Source organism: Theobroma cacao, chromosome 9, assembly GCF_000208745.1.
Source record: "Theobroma cacao cultivar B97-61/B2 chromosome 9, Criollo_cocoa_genome_V2, whole genome shotgun sequence".
Taxonomy (NCBI): domain Eukaryota; kingdom Viridiplantae; phylum Streptophyta; class Magnoliopsida; order Malvales; family Malvaceae; genus Theobroma; species Theobroma cacao.
In genome coordinates this window covers 9598844-9617623 of record NC_030858.1, presented here as the reverse complement: position 1 = coordinate 9617623, position 18780 = coordinate 9598844, and the positions used below count along the sequence as shown (strand labels likewise).

The window sequence follows — 18780 nt, the reverse complement described above, 5'->3', positions numbered from 1 at the left end:
GTTAACGTTACAAAAATTATCACTTATAAAATCATTAATTATAATATATACTTTCATGTATATAAACTTATAAAATATATATTCAAAAAAATTGTGAGGTTAGAATAATTTTGAAATCTAGTTTTTTTTAATTTCATGCAAATACTCATATAATTAATTAAACTTGTACTATTTAAGTTATTATTTGAATATTTATTTTTAGTTAGTTAAGTTAATATTGAATTTTTTATTATTTAAATTTAAATTTTATTATTTTTTATATTTTTATAAATTTAATTATTAATAAATTATATAAAATATAAAATAAAAATATTATTTTATATAAATACAGATTCAAATCCAGTTAACTGAATACTCATAAAAAGTATTTTAATAATTTTATTATATTATCAAATTTTTAAATCAATTTAAATAATTATTGAATAGTAAACATATGTTAAAATTCGAATTAAAATAATAAATTTAAAAAATATTTAAATAATTATAAAATTTAAATATTTTATTTATTAATTAAGCGAATACTTTATACGTTGACGTCCCTAATTCAATCCTATTCTTACAGCAAACGGAGGGACGCAGCAAAATAAAAACGTAACACCTACATGCCCCTCGCTGCTGGGGTGGGGCTAGGCGGGGCGCACAAACAGGCAGTCCTCAATTTGTGGCGATGGGTTAATGGGATGAGCATGGGGATTCCAGCAAATTAGTTGGGGCCCACATTGCACCTGTGTAAGGTTTTTCGTTTTATCTTTTTCTTTTTTCTCTCTCAGGCAGCAACGGCAAGATATAAAAGGAAAAAACAAAAATAGACATTACATTCCAGTTACTCTTACCACAGTAAAAAAGGGGAATTGCTGACATGATCCCACGAGACGTTTGTTTAATTAAATTGGGATGGTGAGTGAAAACAGCGCAAAGTGTACGTGTAAATCCAACCAAGTCGGACTTGTCGGGCACCTCCACCTCCACCTCCACCTCCACCTTCTGTAGTCTCTTTCTTTGCCGTTTCTCGGGAGGGACTCCCCTCCCTACCCTCAAACTGTGGGTCTCTTCTCGATTCCACAACCCAAAATACTATTGTCTTATAAATTATTTGCTTATATTCCCTGGTAAAAGAAAAAAAGATTTTTTTTTCCAACTCAGAATTTCACAAAGTTTATGCTCGTCCAATTGGTGGAGCCTATTGAATTAATCAGGTGTGCGCTTCTTATTTTCTGTTTTTGTTTTTTCTCTTTAGTCATTTCCCTTTCCTGTTTATGAATGATCAGTAGTCCTTTTCTTCTTCTTATTATTTTTTTTAACTTTTGTTTTGTAAAACTGGAAACTGAACCAGTTGGATCAATTGCGTTGAAAATTTCAATTTATGTCATCAAAGAAGAAAAAAGAATTCTTGACCACTTCCTTTCTTTCATAATCATTTATGTGTTTTATTCGTAAATAATTAGGAGTTCAATATTCACTTTATTAATTCATGCAAAACAATTATTCGTTGATTAAATATATTTCCTGTTTAATCGCTGTGATATTAGTATATGTTCTTATTCTCCCCCAAAATTTTATTGGTAATTAAAGATTTATGGTGGGCAGATAACTGTTTTTTTTTTAAATATTAAATCTTTTTATGGAATCCAGAATCTATTCTGTTTCATATAATTGAAACTGAATTTACTTTTTTTTTTTTTTGGTTTCAGGAAACTGTATATTTGCAGGATTTTAGAACTTGAAGCTCTTATTTTGTTGGAGCAACTTGTTACTGGAATTGTTTTTTTAATTGAAAATGAGAGCGGCTGTTCGACCAGTTCGCAACATAATAACAGCTTTTCGACATCAAACGAGTAGTTATTCAGGTGCTGTCATAAGAAGGCGAAGTCATTTGATTGGAAGCAATGCTAGTTCTGTTTATAGGCTGCCTGGGGACGCAGAAATCCATAGATTTTTATTCCCTGCTATTTTTGTATCAAAAGCTTTCTCAACGGATACTGCTGCTAAAGTTAATATCTCAGGTTCTACTTCATTTCGTGTCATTTGTTCCTTTTGATTAAATTAATTAGCTTAGGACGTAGAGCTGAATGTGAAATTGTCATTTATGCTGTATGCTATGCAGAAGTGAACAGAGCAGGGCCGCTTGTGGAGTATGAACGAAGGATTGCAGCTGGTGAACTGGTTGATGGTGATGCTTGCCAGGTATTAATTTCACTTTCTCCTTGCATTCCTTGCTTATTTTTCCCAATAAATAGTAAAAAACATGAAAGGGTCTGATAGTTGATGTTATGATAAATGGTTTTTTGTGTGAACCATCCAGTCATTAATCGAAAGCAATGCAGAACTTTGAATCCAGCTTCATATTCATGAAAATGTGTGCACCTGCTAAATGCTTGAGTTGGAATTTCGCATGATTTGATTTGTAACTCTATGGAAGGCATATGTTTTTATTTATTAAATGTGTTCTGCTTGTATTGTCTTAGGCAATTTTGAGGCCCAGTATTGTGAAGTTATTCTGACAATTATTTTTGCAGGTAGGCACTTTAAGAGAACTTCAAAGGCTTTATGATGAGATTGTGGAGTCAGCTGATGCCTGTCGGTTGGATCGTTATGCAGTTCCTGAGAAAACTATAAGGTAAATTTTCTGTTCTATTTCTCCCATGTTTGAACCCCTGTTTCCTAATTTTCCTTATACATGGATAGATTGCATTCTTGCTGTTCATCTTAATTAAAATTTAGTTTCACCATGTTCTTGTTGTTTTATTTCATTTATCAATAGTTGGCCACTATTTCGTTTTTCTTCAGGAATCAGTGGTTTTGGTCTCGTTTAATGCCACAGTCTTCATACTCCCCTGTAAAGGGATTATATCTTTATGGAGGAGTAGGCACTGGGAAAACTATGTTGATGGACCTCTTCTTTGATCAATTGTAAGTTTCATTTCATTTGTTAATTTTATTGTATATTATGCTGTTAGCGAGCAAAATGGAGATAATATTGCATTCAACTTAAAATATGGGTATATTGTTCAAATAATATATGGTATCTGTATATATAAACCTGTGATATTCTTATTTTCCAGCCATGCCAACTGCTCTTAGTTGCTGATTTCTCTTTTAATGTACTATTTCCACTTTTTCAGGCCCGGGAATTGGAGGAAGAAAAGGATTCATTTTCATGACTTCATGTTGAATGTTCACAGTCGCTTGCAGGTAAGATATCAGTGTTTCTCATAGTTGAAGTTAATTATTGAGTGAGAAAACATCTCACACTGCAGACAGGGCTTTGTTCCGGGTATAGTAATTGAGCTGTGTTAATTCAACAACTTCAGTTTTGGTCAATATTCTTATCATTCTTACTAGCGATGGGAATCTCTATGATTCTGTCAATTAAGATTTATTGATAGGGTCAGTGGCAGTTCTCTAAATGGACATATATGTCAGGTTGGAAGCTAGTTATTTTATGTTTATGAGTTAAAACTGACTCTGCTCCCCGCCCTTGTAGATGTGTATTTATTTATAGTATGCACATATGTACTTGTTTAGACTTTAGATTCTTTCATTGTCAAGCTATGTCTTGTAGTTGGAATTTTCTAACAGAATCTTAATCTGTCTTTTGCACTGCACTTGATTTGAGTTTATAACAATCATGAATTCTTGCAGAGGCACAAGGGTGTGGCAGATCCACTTGAAGTTGTAGCAGGAGAGATATCTGATGAGGCAATTTTACTATGTCTAGATGAATTTATGGTACAGCATTTATGGTACTGTTAGTTTTCTGCACAAAAGGGGAAAAAGATTTATTGAATTATCATTTATTATTCTGCTTTAACATTCAACTCAATTGCTTAAGAGTTTTGCAGCCAAATTTTGATTCCTTGTTTGTGGTCTTTTATAGGTGACTGATGTTGCTGATGCATTGATACTTAACCGTCTCTTTAGACATTTGTTCAGCAATGGTGTTGTAAGTAAATTTATCTTGTTGGAATTATTTTTTGTTAGCACTCATTTTCAGTTGAAAATTAACATGAATATTAATTGCATGGGCTCTGATGGGAGGCAAGTGTAGATACTGGTTGCGACTTCAAATCGTGGTCCAGACAATCTTTATGAAGGTGGTTTGCAAAGGGATCTTTTTCTACCCTTTATTGCCACTTTGAAGGTATGTGTGGAGACTTATTAATGTTGTGCTTTGGGGGGTTTTGGTGGGTGCTGGGTGAAGTTTTGTGAGTCATATATATAGAATGCATTTGGAAATTATTAAAAACTTGGGGAGCTTATGTTTCTGTAGGAACGATGTGTTGCTCATGAAATTGGTTCAGCAGTAGACTATCGGAAATTGACCTCGGTATGATATCAATCCTTCCTGTGTAGATTCGCTGAAATTTCATTTCTGCAATTCTAGCTTGAAATAATCATTTTCTAATTTCCTATGTGCAGGCAGAACAAGGTTTCTACTTCATTGGCAAAGATTTGTCAGGCATCCTTGAACAGAAATTTCAGCAATTGATTGGTGAACATGTTGCTAGTCCACAAGTAGTTGAAGTAGTTATGGGTAGGACGTTGCAGGTACGTGCTAGACTGCTAATCTGTATTCAATATAGGTATCAATTGATTGATTTAAGCTTTTTTTTTTCTTGTGATCAGGTACCATTTGGTGCTAATGGATGCGCTTACTTCTCATTTGAGGAACTTTGTGACAAACCTCTTGGGGCTGCAGACTACTTTGGATTGTGCAGTAAGTGATATTCAAGCAATGTTGATGTCTATGGTGTTTTTCTTGTTTTGAGTCTCAACTAGTTAGGATAAGAATATCCTGAATATGAGTTTGGTACTTTAGATTAGGAACATAAATGATAGTTATTTCTACGGTAACCAAGCATGTCAACACCAACAACAGGACAAAAAAAAGTGATTTGTTATCTTAATTGTGTTTCTCCTGCATAAACACAAAAAATTAGTAATCACTTTCTGTTAAAAAGTAGGCCTCTTTTATGCATTTGACACTACCATTTTGTCATAGAGAAGTTACCTTGGTTGCAGGCTTGGAGCAGCCTGAATATGGATTTGTTTGTTAGTTCTTTTGGTGGACAATGTATTAGGAATCTCCTTGACAAAAATCTTTCTTTTCTTCTTTTGATAGATCCTTTGATGAATATCTTAGGACATTGTGTTTGGATTGTATTTCTTACACTATCTTCTTCTGGCAGAGAATTTTCATACCCTGGCTTTGGAAGGTGTTCCAAAATTTGGGCTCCACAATAGGACAGCAGCATATCGGTTTGTCACTTTAGTTGATGTATGCTCCATTTCTTCTTGTAGCTTTGACTGTGTTTGGATATCATAAGACTGAATTCAACTTGTCTTTTGTGGACATAAGTGTTAATGTCATTTATTTTGTTTAGGATATGTATTGGTTTGGTCATTTATCCAGTTATGCTGGCATTAGTAGTCTGTTTTTTCTTAAGTTGGTTCCATGCAAGCTGTGAATGCATGAAGAGAAGTATTTTGTGTACAGGAAATGATTCTGTTTATGTTGAATGAATTGCTAACTAGCAGTCTTATAATGAGTATAACTTTTTAATGATGATGATTTTTTTTTTTTTGGAAATGCTTAATGATCAATGATTGATAGATCCATTAGCATTAATCTTGATTTCTTCAATGTTATGATGCATATTTTTTAGAGACGTGGTAATTTTTTGGACCTATAATGCTACAGGAGCACCATTCATGAGCTCATAATTGGAAAAATGCTTTGTTCTATTTTTTTTGTTTTGATGAAAAGCTATATCTGTTTCTATTATTTTCTTTGTTGCAGGTAATGTATGAGAACAGGTCCAGACTGTTGTGTACTGCTGAGGGTAGCCCACAAGAACTTTTTGAAAATATTGTGACAGTTTCAGATGCCCAGCAAATGGCCCCTAGAACCTCCTCGAGGTCAAGGAGAAATGATGATTTGGACCTTTGTGTGGATAATGAATTGGGATTTGCTAAGGACCGCACCATTAGTAGGTACAAATGCTATCCTTGATATGTAAACGTTTTTTGTATGACATATATTACTGAATTCTTTCTTTCTACAATTTTCATTAGCTTTCACTGCATACCGAACACCAATTCATGCACATACCATTACATTTTTCCAGCAATTATCTTTAGGTTTATTTGTTATTTTAAGTTAGTGGAGAAAATGGCACTTCATGATAGTGCTTTTAGTTTGTTACTCCTTGCAATAGCTTTTCACGGTGTTCATCAAAATAACATGTATGATATCGTTTCTTATCACTTTCTTCTTGGAGCGTGTTAAATCTTATGTAGTTAGAGATAGTTCAGGTTTAGGAGACAGTTAATGACTTGCCCATTTCACCCTCCTGGAAGAGGTGTTAAACCAGAGGTGAAATGAAGATGGTTTACAGCTTTCAATTTTGATTTGCATGTTATGGTTGTCTGTCTGTTTTGAGTATTTAGTGTCCTTTAGTTAAATTAGTACTCTTTCTAAGCCCTTAGAGCCGTTTCCTTAAAGTAGAATGTATCATTACAGCTTTGAATTTTGCTTATTCTCTTTTTCTTCTAGGGTAACTAGCATGTAGGGGTGTGTATAATTCGGTTAAAACTGAATTAATTTGATAATTTGGTTGGTTATGGGAAGAAAGGTTTTAGAAATTTCAGTGATTATGTAATTTGGTTTGGTACGTTGAAAAACCGAATCAACCGAAATTTAACCATATTAAGTGGAATGGCACATGAGTATTTTCAGTCATACCTTGTTTTTTTTATTATTATTATTTTCATTAGACAAAAAAAAAAATAAGGAAAGCTAAGGAAAACCCTGAAACACCCGCATTAGCATGGGTGCCATTCATTTCTTTTCTGGAATACTGACTCTTAAAAAATCTAAATAATGCAGACTAACAGAAATGAACAGCAAAGAATACCTGGAACAGCATGCAGAGGAGAGGCAGCTTTCTCAAGAAGTTGCAAATGCAGATGCTGTACAAGCATAAAGCATGAAAGAGAACCCAACCGTTGTTGATGCAACGACATACTTGTATTCAACAATGTTGGGCTGACCCAAAGAGTACTTGTTTGAATATGATATTTATTAGTTTGAATAAAGAAAATTATGTAATTTGTAAAGTGGAAAATTATTATAGAAAGACCAGTTGTTGAGGAATTGTTAGATATAATGTTGTAGAAAATACGAATAAGAAAGCAATCCAAAGAGGAGCTATACACGCAAGGATTTCAGGAATTGATCCGCGCCTTGAATGCTTTGTCTGCTTTCTTTAGATAACTTCAATGGTTTCTCGAATCATGCTTATGGTGTTTAGTTACCATTCTTCTTCCATCTTATCTACACAATGTTTTTCTTTTTATTTCTTTTTTGTTACCAAATTTACGAATTTGCTTGTCATTATCACTTTGTGACAGATGGTGATAATAAGGTGAGTTTTATTATTGTAAACCCTATCACTTTAGTCTCTCTCCATACGTTCCTTTCTTCTTCTACTCTCATCTGTCCCCTATTTCTCCCAACCTTCCCGAAACCAAAGAAAACTTGGTGATAAATTATAAATTATGGATAGATAAATTTGTAAATATTTATAGATATCGATAGATAGATTATAGATAAGATTTACTCATAAATTATTAAATCCACATGTTATAATTGATATTGATAAAAAAAAAAAGTAATGTGATTGTATTTCACGACTAATTTCATGCATTCTTCACAAAATGCGAATCCAAATTAATTAATAGCTTACACTAAATAGAATGTCTTTATATGAACAATCAGCTGCTAAGGCAAAATTCCCTATATGACCGGTGAAGTTAATGCCAAGCAATATGAGCCAATTCTTCAATTCAATAAACTCTAGAAAATAAGGATTTTGAGTAATAAAATTAGAGTGGTAACTCTCTCTCTCTCCTCCATAAATCTTAAATTCAAATTGTTGAGTGCTTTTGAAAAAAGAAAAATAAAAAGGAAAAGGAGTAATAAAATTAGAAGGGATAAATCCAGAAACGGAAATTCCAACCGAGCCGTCATGCAACCAAATCTGTACATATAGAAACTACGCCGCTTGAATAGGGGCATATTGTGGCGCTTATCTACATCTCTTTAGGGGCGACAATTTCCGGCTCCTTTGGGGTCTCTGCAAAGCTCCTCTCGGCCGTCGACGACGTCCAATGTAACAAACCAATCTTCCATTAAACTTACATGCATGCACGTATATACATCTATGTTTTCAACGTACATTGGGGCCATGAAATGAATGAATGCATGTATATGCCTTAATCCCAATATGATAATGTCTTGGTTTTCACCTCATGCATTCTGCATTCCCATGCACACTCGTTAATGGTGTGATTTCGATGTTTATAGTTTAGGCACGATCTTTTTGGTTGATGGAAAAGGTTAATTTTATGGCCATTGAAAGGAAACGATTTGAAAATGTTGACGCTGCAATATTTTCCAGCATGATTAATCGATTTCTTGTACATTGAATATTACTCTCTGAACATCCACTATATATTGATCCCTCATAATAGTCTTCAGCGTCAACAGTTGTCATGTATATATGAATTTGCATTAAGAAAATTCTCAGTCAATACATGATATTAGAATTTTTATGGCCTTTGGTTTTGGGAAGGTTGGGAGAAATAAGGGACAGATGAAGGTAGAAGAAGAAAGGAACATATTGAGAGAGACTAACATAGAGAAAGAGATACGGTTTATTCTTTTTTGTGTTTTCGGTTCCAATTCGATCTCAACTTCTTATTGTAACCCACAGAATTAAGAATATTACTAGTTAGCTATGACATCTTCATGAGCTTTGAGTTAATAACAGTGCTTCACTGAATGAATATTGCCAAATATAAATTCATAAGGAACTCTAATATTGTTGACCCCCATTTTTTTGTTGTTTAAATCAGGCTGTTAATGATATGTTGATGGTCGCTAAAGATATGTAACATTGCCTTCTTAAGTAATTTAACTATGGCAGGATGTGCTGTATTGCTTCCCTTGAATCTCCTGCTGGGCAACAGACGAATTTCCTTTTTAATTATTGAATAAAGAGAATAATTAAATTTTTGTAAAAGAGTTTATTTTTGTTTTCTTTATCTGTTTTCAAAGTTTCCTGCATGCTGGAGTGGGCATGTTTCCGGAGTTGTGAATTGATTCTTTTAGCTTATGAATAAAGTTGGTGCTTCTCTTTTTGTCTTCTTTTCCTCCCTTAAAGTTCTCAGTTGTCAATAAATGTGTTGTGGGGGGAGGGGCAATGCATAAATATGTTAATTACTCTATCGACAACAACATCATCAATGTGATAATTAATTTAAAATTTAAGTAACTTGTTTCGGTCTAACCATGTTTTCTTGAAATAGAATGGCAAGCACTCAGCATAGCTTAAGAAAAGCAATTGGGGCTCTGAAGGACTCCACAAAAGTTGGATTGGCAAAAGTAAATGGTGATAACAAGGTGAGTTTGGTACGGGGAACTTTATGTAGCGTTATTTTGATTAATATCATGTTAAAAAGTTATTAGTCATGCATCGCAGGGGCTAGATGTTGCAATTGTTAAGGCCACAAACCATAAAGAAAAAGTGCCAAAGGAGAAACATGTCAGGAGTGAGTGAAAACTTCTTGTAAATTTGGTTTTTCTTTTTCTTTTGTTTATGTAATTTCATTTTGAAGAATGAAGTCCCACCTCTCTCAGCTGATCAATGAGAATATGGATTTGCATATGAATATGCTAACTCTTTCTTGCATCAGCTATCTTGATTGCAGTTTCAGCTTCAAGCCCTCGCTCTGATGTTGCTTTCTGCGTACACTCTCTTTTTAAGCGTCTTGCTAAGACACATACTTGGACGGTAACTCCTGTTCACCTTTCCAGCCTCCGTGCAAGTCCACATTGCAATGAATGTGCTTAAATTTTTAGAAACGACGCCTCTTTCTTTGGCTGAAGCCTGGACGATGCAATATCTCTTCTTCTGAATTATTCAATGATCCTTCTAAAATATCATTTTTCTTTTCTCTAGGTTTCTAACAAACTTGGATCATTTGAAACATGTTATGTGCAAACGAATTAAACCTTTTTATTTCCATATATAGTAAGTAGTACTCTTCGTTTGCAAGGGTGAGGAGAGGTGCAACCAGGTAGATGGGGAGTGTACAAGTCAATAAACGAGTGCAACAAAAACAAAAAAGGCCGTCGGAGGAAGGAAAATTGAATTAAAAAAATCTGAAAATCCCAAAACTTGAAAACACGTAGCAGATGAAGATGGTAAATAGGATGAAAACTGAAGCCAGGCAGAATACTGGGTCTCAACATAAATGATTTGATCTTACATTGTCATAGGTATTTCTTGTTCTAAGAGTTCCCTCTTTATGGTCGTTTATTTTCACTCACTTTGATGCTTTCATCTGCATTCAGGTTGCATTGAAAACCTTGATCGTTGTACACCGTGCACTAAGGGAAGTTGATCCTTCATTTCACCAAGAGCTAATTACTCTTGGACGGGGCAGAGGTCTCATGCTGAACCTAGCACATTTCAGAGATGAATCAAGTTCACAAGGTATATTGATTAGGTTTACTTTTTCTCTTCTTAATAAGATTTGAAATGTACAAACTACCTACTGAGAGGTTTTTTTGGTGTCAAGCATGGGACTACTCTGCCTGGATTCGTAGATATGCTTTGTATCTCGAAGAGCGTCTAGAATGCTTCCACGAATTGAAATATGATGTTGATAAAGATCAGTCGGTATGCTGTTTGAATTGAGTGCTTGCTTCATTTTCATCTTTTAAGCTTCAACATTTCTTTTATGTGCTTTTTACTATTTGGGAGAACTCACTGTTCTTTTAAGACCTTTTTCCATGTTATGAATTTGATATATTGCCAAAGAGTATAAGCATTTTTCTGTCAGTCCATCCAACATTGTTTAGTTTAATATTATGATTTGAAGTTTGAATTTCATAACTCATATCATCGAAGCCTGAGATGGTAGGGGGACAAAACGTGGCCTATGTGCTCTAATATATAAAACCCTATTTTAGAATGGTCATTGTCAGTTAGGGAGGTCATAAACATTTAACGTTAATCGATTTCATGCCATTTACAATCAATATAAGTTGATAACATGTATCAATACTGCTATACAGGAACCAGTTGCAACAACAATAAACATCTATTTGCTGTTATATGCAATGGACTATGTTGTCCATTATAGTTTATATATGCTATCATGCATTTAACTGCCTTCATATGCACTTTCTGGCCTGACTGCTAACCATGCATGTAGCCAGCTTTAATATATATTAATCTACTAATTGCTGATTTGTTCTGGTTCCCTTTCCAAATGCTAGGATCATGTTGAATGATTTTAATTTGCTTTGTTAGCATATTTTCTGATTTTGCTGCCATTGATCTTTTATGAATGTAAAGGAATTCAGTTTTATTTTTTATCTTTAATCTTTCCTATAAGTCAAACATTCAGTGCAGTAAGGTCTCCTTTTGCAGATCTTGTAAAGAGATTGGCCCTTACATATGTTGGTCCTCTCAAAGATTTGTTAGACTTTTGCTTTTCTAGTATTTAAAATTTAAATAATAATACATTAATGGTATGAGGAAAATCCAAGAAAACCTGGACAATCTATATTGTTCACCTGAAAACTTGAAAGGTCATATATGTCTCACATGGGCATCTCAATCTTTTTTGAAAGATAATTTAAACTCTAAGATGGTAATTTAATTTTAGGAGTTACCTATAATATTCAGGATTGTGCTATGGTTACCATTCCATATACCCTTTTTTCTTGAAAATTTCCTTTTGGATTCATTAACTAGCAAGAGACTGATGTTTTCTTTTCTCTTGTTCACAATTCTATAGTGTGTATACACACACACACACATATATATATATATGTTTATATTTTGCCTTCGTAGTCCATCTTTGTCTCTAACCTTAATAACTCTTAAGTTTGCCGGATGAACTATGTAAATATTAATGCTGAGATGTGTTGCAAAATGTTCCTTTCCACTTTTTTCTAAAGGAATTTTAAGGCCTAAACTTTTACCCTAATGTGAGTACATAGTTGAAGCTATAATTTGTCTCCTAGACTCTCTGTTTTGTCTAGGGTCCATACAACTTATACGGCTGAATTCTGATTTCTTCAGATATTCTCATTTTTTTCCTTATTCCCTCAAAGTTCAACAATACTGTCTTGAACTTCAACCAAATTAGCTTCCTCCACTTATCACGAATTTTTTATCTGAACAAGTTGGTTGTCATTTCTCAGAGTTCTTGAACTTTTAAGCTTCAGGGAAAATATTAGTAGGTCTCACAGCAGCAATTCCTAGTTGAATATTTATGACTTGGAAAATCACATTCCTAAATGAGGTAGCAATTATTGGTATCAGAAGAATTAGCTGGAATTATCAAAGTAACGGAGAGCAGAAGCACAACCACTCATTCACTAATATGTAATCACAGTTTCTGCTTAGTAAGCTTGCTATTTTCTTCACAACCAAATAATAATATTTCATTCTTGTGCATGCTTTCTTTATTAGTTTCATGTATATGGTGATGAGGATATGAGTCAGCTTTTCTTATGATGCATTCTTTGCAGAGAAACGGAAGGCTTGACACCCCGCATCTGATACGGCAGCTACCTGTCTTGCAAGAGCTTCTCCATCGCCTTCTTGCTTGCAAGGTATACATCCTTGCTGGCTTGCATTTTCTTTCTCAAAGTTTGTACCATCAGTACATTCTTCATTTTAGATATGCTATTAGCATTGCATCTTTTCCCCTCCTCCACTCATTGTGTCATTTCTGCAGCCAGAGGGGGCAGCTTTATGCAACCGCTTGATTCATTATGTTCTATCAATTGTAAGTAGCTCCATCTATGAAGCGTTAATATGTACTGTCTAGCTGCTATATTCTTATGGATTTCCTCTTTTAGGTTGCAGGCGAATGTGTTAACCTATACATTGCAATTACTGAGGGAATTTTAAATCTGGTTGACAAGGTGAGCTTTAGTTAACTTCATCTGATGGAAACTGATGTTTCTTTACTTACAAAAATGCAAGTTTGAACAGAATGACTTCTATTTTGTCACAGTATTTCGAGATGCAGCACCACCATGCTGTTAAGGCACTTGAGATTTATCGGAAGGCAGGAAATCAGGTGCAATTCAGTGTTTCTCACAGGTCTTTTTGTCTGTGTAATGTTTCATTATTTAGATCCCTTCGGTACTTGTTACCAACATAATATTTCCTTAAGAAAACTTGAATGTAATGTTGCTGCAGGCCTCACAGTTATCTGAGTTCTTTGAGATATGCAAGGGCCTTCACTATGGGCAAGGGCAAAAGTACCTTAAGATTAAACCGGTATTGGACCTTAATATGAGTTGGAAACTTAAAGCTTTCTTTGAATTTTTAGCTGACTTTGTTTAACTTCCACGGCATGTACACATTTCAGCTCCCTGCATCATTCCTGACTGCTATGGAAGATTACGTGAAGGAGGCTCCAGAAGTTTTGACGCTTCCATATAAAGCAGTATGATGCCTCAACACTTTTTTCCGATTGAATAGCTATCATATTCTGCCCTTACGTTGAGAAAAATTCATCTTTATGAAGAAAATCACAAAATTTGAGAGTTCCAAATTTGATTCCATGAAATGTTTCTAGTGCTTGAATCTGTGACAGCGTAATATCTTTTCATCACTTGGAACCCTTCCATACTGGTTTTCTGGTTTACATGATTATTGTTCAGGGTGAAAGAATTGAGAAGATCAAGTTCTGAAGATATCTAATGAGAAAGCATGTTAACAAATGTACGAGGAAAAGAAAAAAAAAAAGAAAAGAGTAGTAACTTGAGGCGCAAAATACTGCACAAGATTTCCTTTTTGATTAATCTGGAGAAGGTTGAAATTCCTTTGTCCAAAAAATTGCAAAATGCCTGCGATATCATTGCCCTTTAACATTTAAGACACATCTATATAAATTGACAAAAATGATCGCTTTAAGGGAAAATTTTTAGAAAATGAAGTCTGAAGCAGGATTTGCTAAAGTGGTAACGTTTTAGTCTTTTTTTCCTTCTTTGTTGAGTGACTGAATTTCATTGAAAGAAATCACTTATAATATTTCCTGCCATGATTATTCAACTCTTGCATTATCCTGCATGGAAATATATATATGTATCATCACTGCTATCCTCTTCTCTGGGAAGAGATCTTTGACGGCTTAAATTATCCTCCAGATAAAGTTGAACATTTGAAGTTATATTGTTGTAGATGTCCATGACCATTTTGATTTACTGGAATCTGATGCGTTTGCTGCACTACAAATTTAACAATTTACATGAATATTTTATCAGATAAAGGATGATAATAAAGGTGCTGCTCCCACAGAAGTCCCTACTCCTAGATCTGATTTGTTAATAGATCATAACCAAGACACTGATGTTCAAGAAAAATCAAGCCCCTCTGTTACACCTTCGGACCAACCCCAGAGTGATCCAAGGCAGGGTGTTGCAAAGCTAGAGATTGCTGATCTTCTGGTAAGGCTTTTCTTTAGCTGATACCCTTGGCAACGATAGGTTCATTGTTCTTATGTTTGTTCTTACTTGGCCTATCTTGTTACTACCAGTGCTTTGACGACCCACCTGAGGAAGGATCTGAACTGAATGACAAAAATTCCCTTGCTCTAGCAATTGTTGAATCTGGTGAATTATTTGTCTTGATGGAGCTGTCAAATTATTTTTCCTTCAGAGTGATCAATTGAATACTTTTAAATACCTTTTTTCCATTTTAAATTTTAACAGAAGGTGTTTCAAGTGCTGGAAATGATGTCAGCTCAGCATCCGCAACTCCAAGTTGGGAGCTTGAACTTTTTAGTGCACCAAGCTCAAATGGAGCAGCTCTTGCAGAGAATAATGTGGTTAGTCCTTGTGCTTTCTGTTCATCAGAAAACATTTTGGTTTTCATTCGTAAAATGCTCAATTAACTTAAAAAGAGTATCCCAGCAGAGATACTGCTAGCTTTGGGTTGTCATCGTCATTGATGTTATCTTCAAATGCAGACTGGGAGATTGGACAGATTAACACTAGACAGTTTATACGATCAAGCAATAGCGAGTACTACACATCAGGATCGGGCATGCAACTTGGGTCAGGTGTCCACGAACCCTTTTGAGGTTGATTACGACCAGGATCCAATTTGTGGAAGCAGCGATGTCACACCTCCAACTGATGTGCAAATGGAAAGCATGGCTCAACAGCAAACTTACATCATGCAGCAGCAGCAGCAGCCTCCCATGGTTGGCTACGATTCAACAATCCCTTCCGGTAATCCCTTTGTCGAGCACAGCATGCCATCTCAGCCACCTGAGAATTCCTATTCTGGCTTAATTTAGGGGTATTAAGGTAAGTGATGACGTTTACATAGGCTTTGAGCAACCATCAACTTACGTGGAGATACGTTGGCTTGGAAGGTTCATGCTAGTTGACCATTACAACCACAGATTCTATCTTTTAATGGTTATTCTTTTCTGCCACAGGCTTTTTGTTGAGATAGTGGTAGATGCCAAGTGGTAAACAGATTTCACTCTCCTGTTGAGAGCACTGAGCGATTACAAGAGCTCAACAGGGACACAAATAAAAAGAGGACAATAGCACTGAGATTGAGTTTTCAATAATTGGAACCCGTCTGCTGGTCAATTTAGAAACTCAACTTGGGATGCAAGCAGATCAATGTCATAAATGATTTATAACACAAGCAAGAAACGTTCATACAGTTGATTTACATCTCAAACATAAGCGACAAACATTGTACCCAATCACTTAATGCCACTCTTGCATTAAGCACACAAAATTTTTTTACTGACTATGAGTTTTTAAGTGCTACACTTTTACTTGCAATCATATCTTGCATATAAATCAATCCCGGGCCTATATTTTGTATCAATCTGAATGTTGCCTTCATTCTCACTGCATTTTCCACCGAAGAAAATATAGCTAGCGACTATATCAGCGTTGGAATGATATTGAATACGAGCCCGTGTTTGGATCTTTGACAGCTTTGAAGTTGTCAACACTCATCCCAAATCGACCCAGAATTGAGTTTCCCATTTCTTTTAGCTTTCCTGCTCAGAGTACATATACTTATACATAGTTAGTAATGGATAAGTGATGAATACAAAAAGAAATAAGCTTCAAATGTGGTCTTGTGTGCGTGGCTTCAACAATTCTACCCAGGATCTAAAACACTAGTTCAACATATACATAATTATGCCATGAAATATATGACATCATCCAATAAAATAATACGCTCAATATTCTCCCCAATTTTATTACACTGAGTTCAATTGATGAAATAAGGAAAATGAGTTGCAAGAAAATGTCAAAGTTCTCTTTGGCAAGAAAAAATGCTAACAAAATATCAGTGACTAAAATCAAATGTCAAATTGCTTCCATTTTTTTCAAAGCCTACAATAAATACATGATCAGAATAGTATTTGATCATCAATGATCAGTATGCATCAAAGACAGGTAATGTCAACCATTTGACACGTATTCAATTAGTAATGGAAACCAAAATTCAATGAATCAAATGCTTATAAACAGTTGCCCTTTGTAGTAACAAACAAAAAAACATGTAAATCTGTTTAAATGGAATATGAATTTGAGATAGTATATTATGTTTGGTTTATTAGATAAATTGAGCTGAAGGAAGTAGCCCAATGAGTATAGAGCAATAAGATACAAACATATAGGAATTTGATATGTGATACAGGGAACATCAGCTTGAAAACCGCATTCTCATTTATGCACCTTTCAATACCATATATTAAACACAAAGGCATTTCACTCTTATTATTTTCTCAAACATCAGGTACGTCCATTAGCACAACAACTCAATCTACAAGCTTCACATACACCCTATGGAATTCATAGTTTTAAAACAACCTCAAATAATGTAATGATATGAATTCCTTCATAGTACTTTTTCAGGACATAACCATGTAGAGCAGTCAAGGCAATATGAAGATTATGATCTAATATGGTTAACATATGAAGATTATGATCTAATATGGTTAACATATTAAGATATACGATTTACCTTGTTCAAGAAAGCAATACATGAGACCGACCTTTGAGTAGAAAACGAAAAGGAAAAAAGGAAACAGAATAAAGAGCAAAAGCAAATAAAGTACCCATCATCTCCTCTTTCATCTTTTCTCTTTTTTCTGCAGCCAGTGGTTCCAAGCGGCGAATGGCCTTCCTAGCCTGGTCATTAGAAGGATCTAATTCCAATATCTTCTTCATATCTGCAAATTTTATTTTATTTTGGGGAAAAAAAAGTAACTTCAGCAATTAAAATAATTACAAAAATATATAATGCTGACACATAACCAATCATCAAGATAGGGCAATGGCTAAATTTAATAAATACTTGTAAACCTCAGAAAAATGTAAAAGAAACAAACAAACACTCAAATCTAACTCACCAGCAATAGCCTCTTCATAATGTTGAAGCTTTTCATGAGCTTCTCCTCGTCTAACAAGAGCTTTTATATAAGAAGGATTAAGTTCCAGTGCTTTGGTACATTCCTTGATGGTTTCCTCATATTTCCCCTGAAAACAACTTTTTTTTTTTAATATAAAAAAGAACAGATAACTGTTATTCAGCTTTACCCTTAAGAAGAAAAAAGAAATACCAGCTTCAAAAAGCAAACAGCCCGATTCGAATGACAAATGGATCGAATTTCAACGGAAGTAGGCATCTCCGCCGCAACTTGCAGAGCAATCTCATACTGTAACAATGCCTCCTCGTATTGCCCGTTTCCAAACAATTTATTTCCTTCCATTTTTGCATCATTTGCTTGTGCCAACGCTTTCTGGAAACAGAAAATTTTCAAGATTTTTAACTATTTTATTTAATTTAATGGTAAATTAAGCTAAAAAAGCCCTAATAAAAATGAACCTCTTTCAATTGGTCTTCGTTTAAGGCATCTTGATAAGAATCGGATCCTTTTTGTTCGGTTGGTTGTTGATCGTGGGCGTGGTCTTCTTCGTTGTCGCTGACGTCACGTTCGCTTGCTGTTTCGAATCCATCGGAGGCAGCATCTCCTCCGTGCACATTTGATGATGCGGCGGCTGAATCAGACGTCGTTTGGGATGATGATGGAGTCGCTTTCGTGGCTTCTTCATGTTGTTCAGTGTTGTGAGGTTCAAGCAGCACCATTTTTAGGTTAAGGATCAAAGAATCTTAACAGCCTTACACTGTAAACAAACTGCCTGTTGATTTTTAGTATTACTATGCCTTGAAGGAGAAGCTGAAGGAGAAGATGCAAGATGATGATGAATCGTTTACTGAAAAAAGATACGAGCTTCCGGAAAGCTCTTTGACGGCATCGTTTGGTTGGGCTAATATAATGGGCTTGGCTTGGATTGGCCTTTGGATTTCTGAAGTGAAGTCCTAAATGCTAGTTGTCTTGGATTGTGGCTTTGATTTAGTGACGAAAAATTGGGCCCTTAAATACCGAAAGAGTCATGAGTCTTTGAACAATCCCCTTTTACCACCATGGAAAGGCTGGCATTGCACTTAAAATTTAACATAACATTTTGTTTACTGAATAGATAAAAATAAAATAAAATAATTATTATACAATTTGATATAATCAATGAAATAAAATAAAAACAGTTATATTGATAAAAATAATTTTAAAATAATAAAAAAATAAAAATATTTTTATTAGATATATTTTATTTTGTTTATTTTAATATTAATATTT

At 34.6% G+C, this 18780-nt stretch overlaps 3 protein-coding genes across 3 annotated transcripts; 2 read left to right on the top strand and 1 right to left on the bottom strand.

Moving 5' to 3' along the window:
* On the top strand, positions 895 to 7328 carry LOC18589059 (lactation elevated protein 1). Its single transcript, XM_007013872.2, has 15 exons — positions 895 to 1196; positions 1692 to 2003; positions 2105 to 2184; positions 2517 to 2617; positions 2788 to 2910; positions 3123 to 3192; positions 3643 to 3729; positions 3878 to 3943; positions 4049 to 4141; positions 4271 to 4327; positions 4420 to 4548; positions 4627 to 4717; positions 5190 to 5278; positions 5801 to 5994; positions 6890 to 7328. The coding sequence occupies exons 2-15, from the start codon at positions 1778 to 1780 to the stop codon at positions 6984 to 6986; spliced, it is 1503 nt and encodes a 500-aa protein (XP_007013934.2). The 5' UTR covers positions 895 to 1196; positions 1692 to 1777; the 3' UTR covers positions 6987 to 7328.
* LOC18589060 (putative clathrin assembly protein At5g35200) lies at positions 8034 to 15634 on the top strand. Its single transcript, XM_018127810.1, has 17 exons — positions 8034 to 8174; positions 9373 to 9466; positions 9546 to 9615; positions 9760 to 9857; positions 10421 to 10562; positions 10648 to 10748; positions 12614 to 12697; positions 12823 to 12873; positions 12947 to 13012; positions 13105 to 13170; positions 13293 to 13373; positions 13465 to 13542; positions 14363 to 14545; positions 14635 to 14710; positions 14810 to 14925; positions 15067 to 15409; positions 15544 to 15634. Exons 2-16 carry the CDS (start codon positions 9374 to 9376, stop codon positions 15397 to 15399), a joined length of 1638 nt encoding a protein of 545 aa, XP_017983299.1. The 5' UTR covers positions 8034 to 8174; position 9373; the 3' UTR covers positions 15400 to 15409; positions 15544 to 15634.
* On the bottom strand, positions 15866 to 18403 carry LOC18589061 (tetratricopeptide repeat protein 1). Its single transcript, XM_007013875.2, has 5 exons — positions 17970 to 18403; positions 17704 to 17883; positions 17494 to 17620; positions 17200 to 17313; positions 15866 to 16128 (listed from the first exon to the last, which is right to left on the bottom strand). Exons 1-5 carry the CDS (start codon positions 18228 to 18230, stop codon positions 16013 to 16015), a joined length of 798 nt encoding a protein of 265 aa, XP_007013937.2. The 5' UTR covers positions 18231 to 18403; the 3' UTR covers positions 15866 to 16012.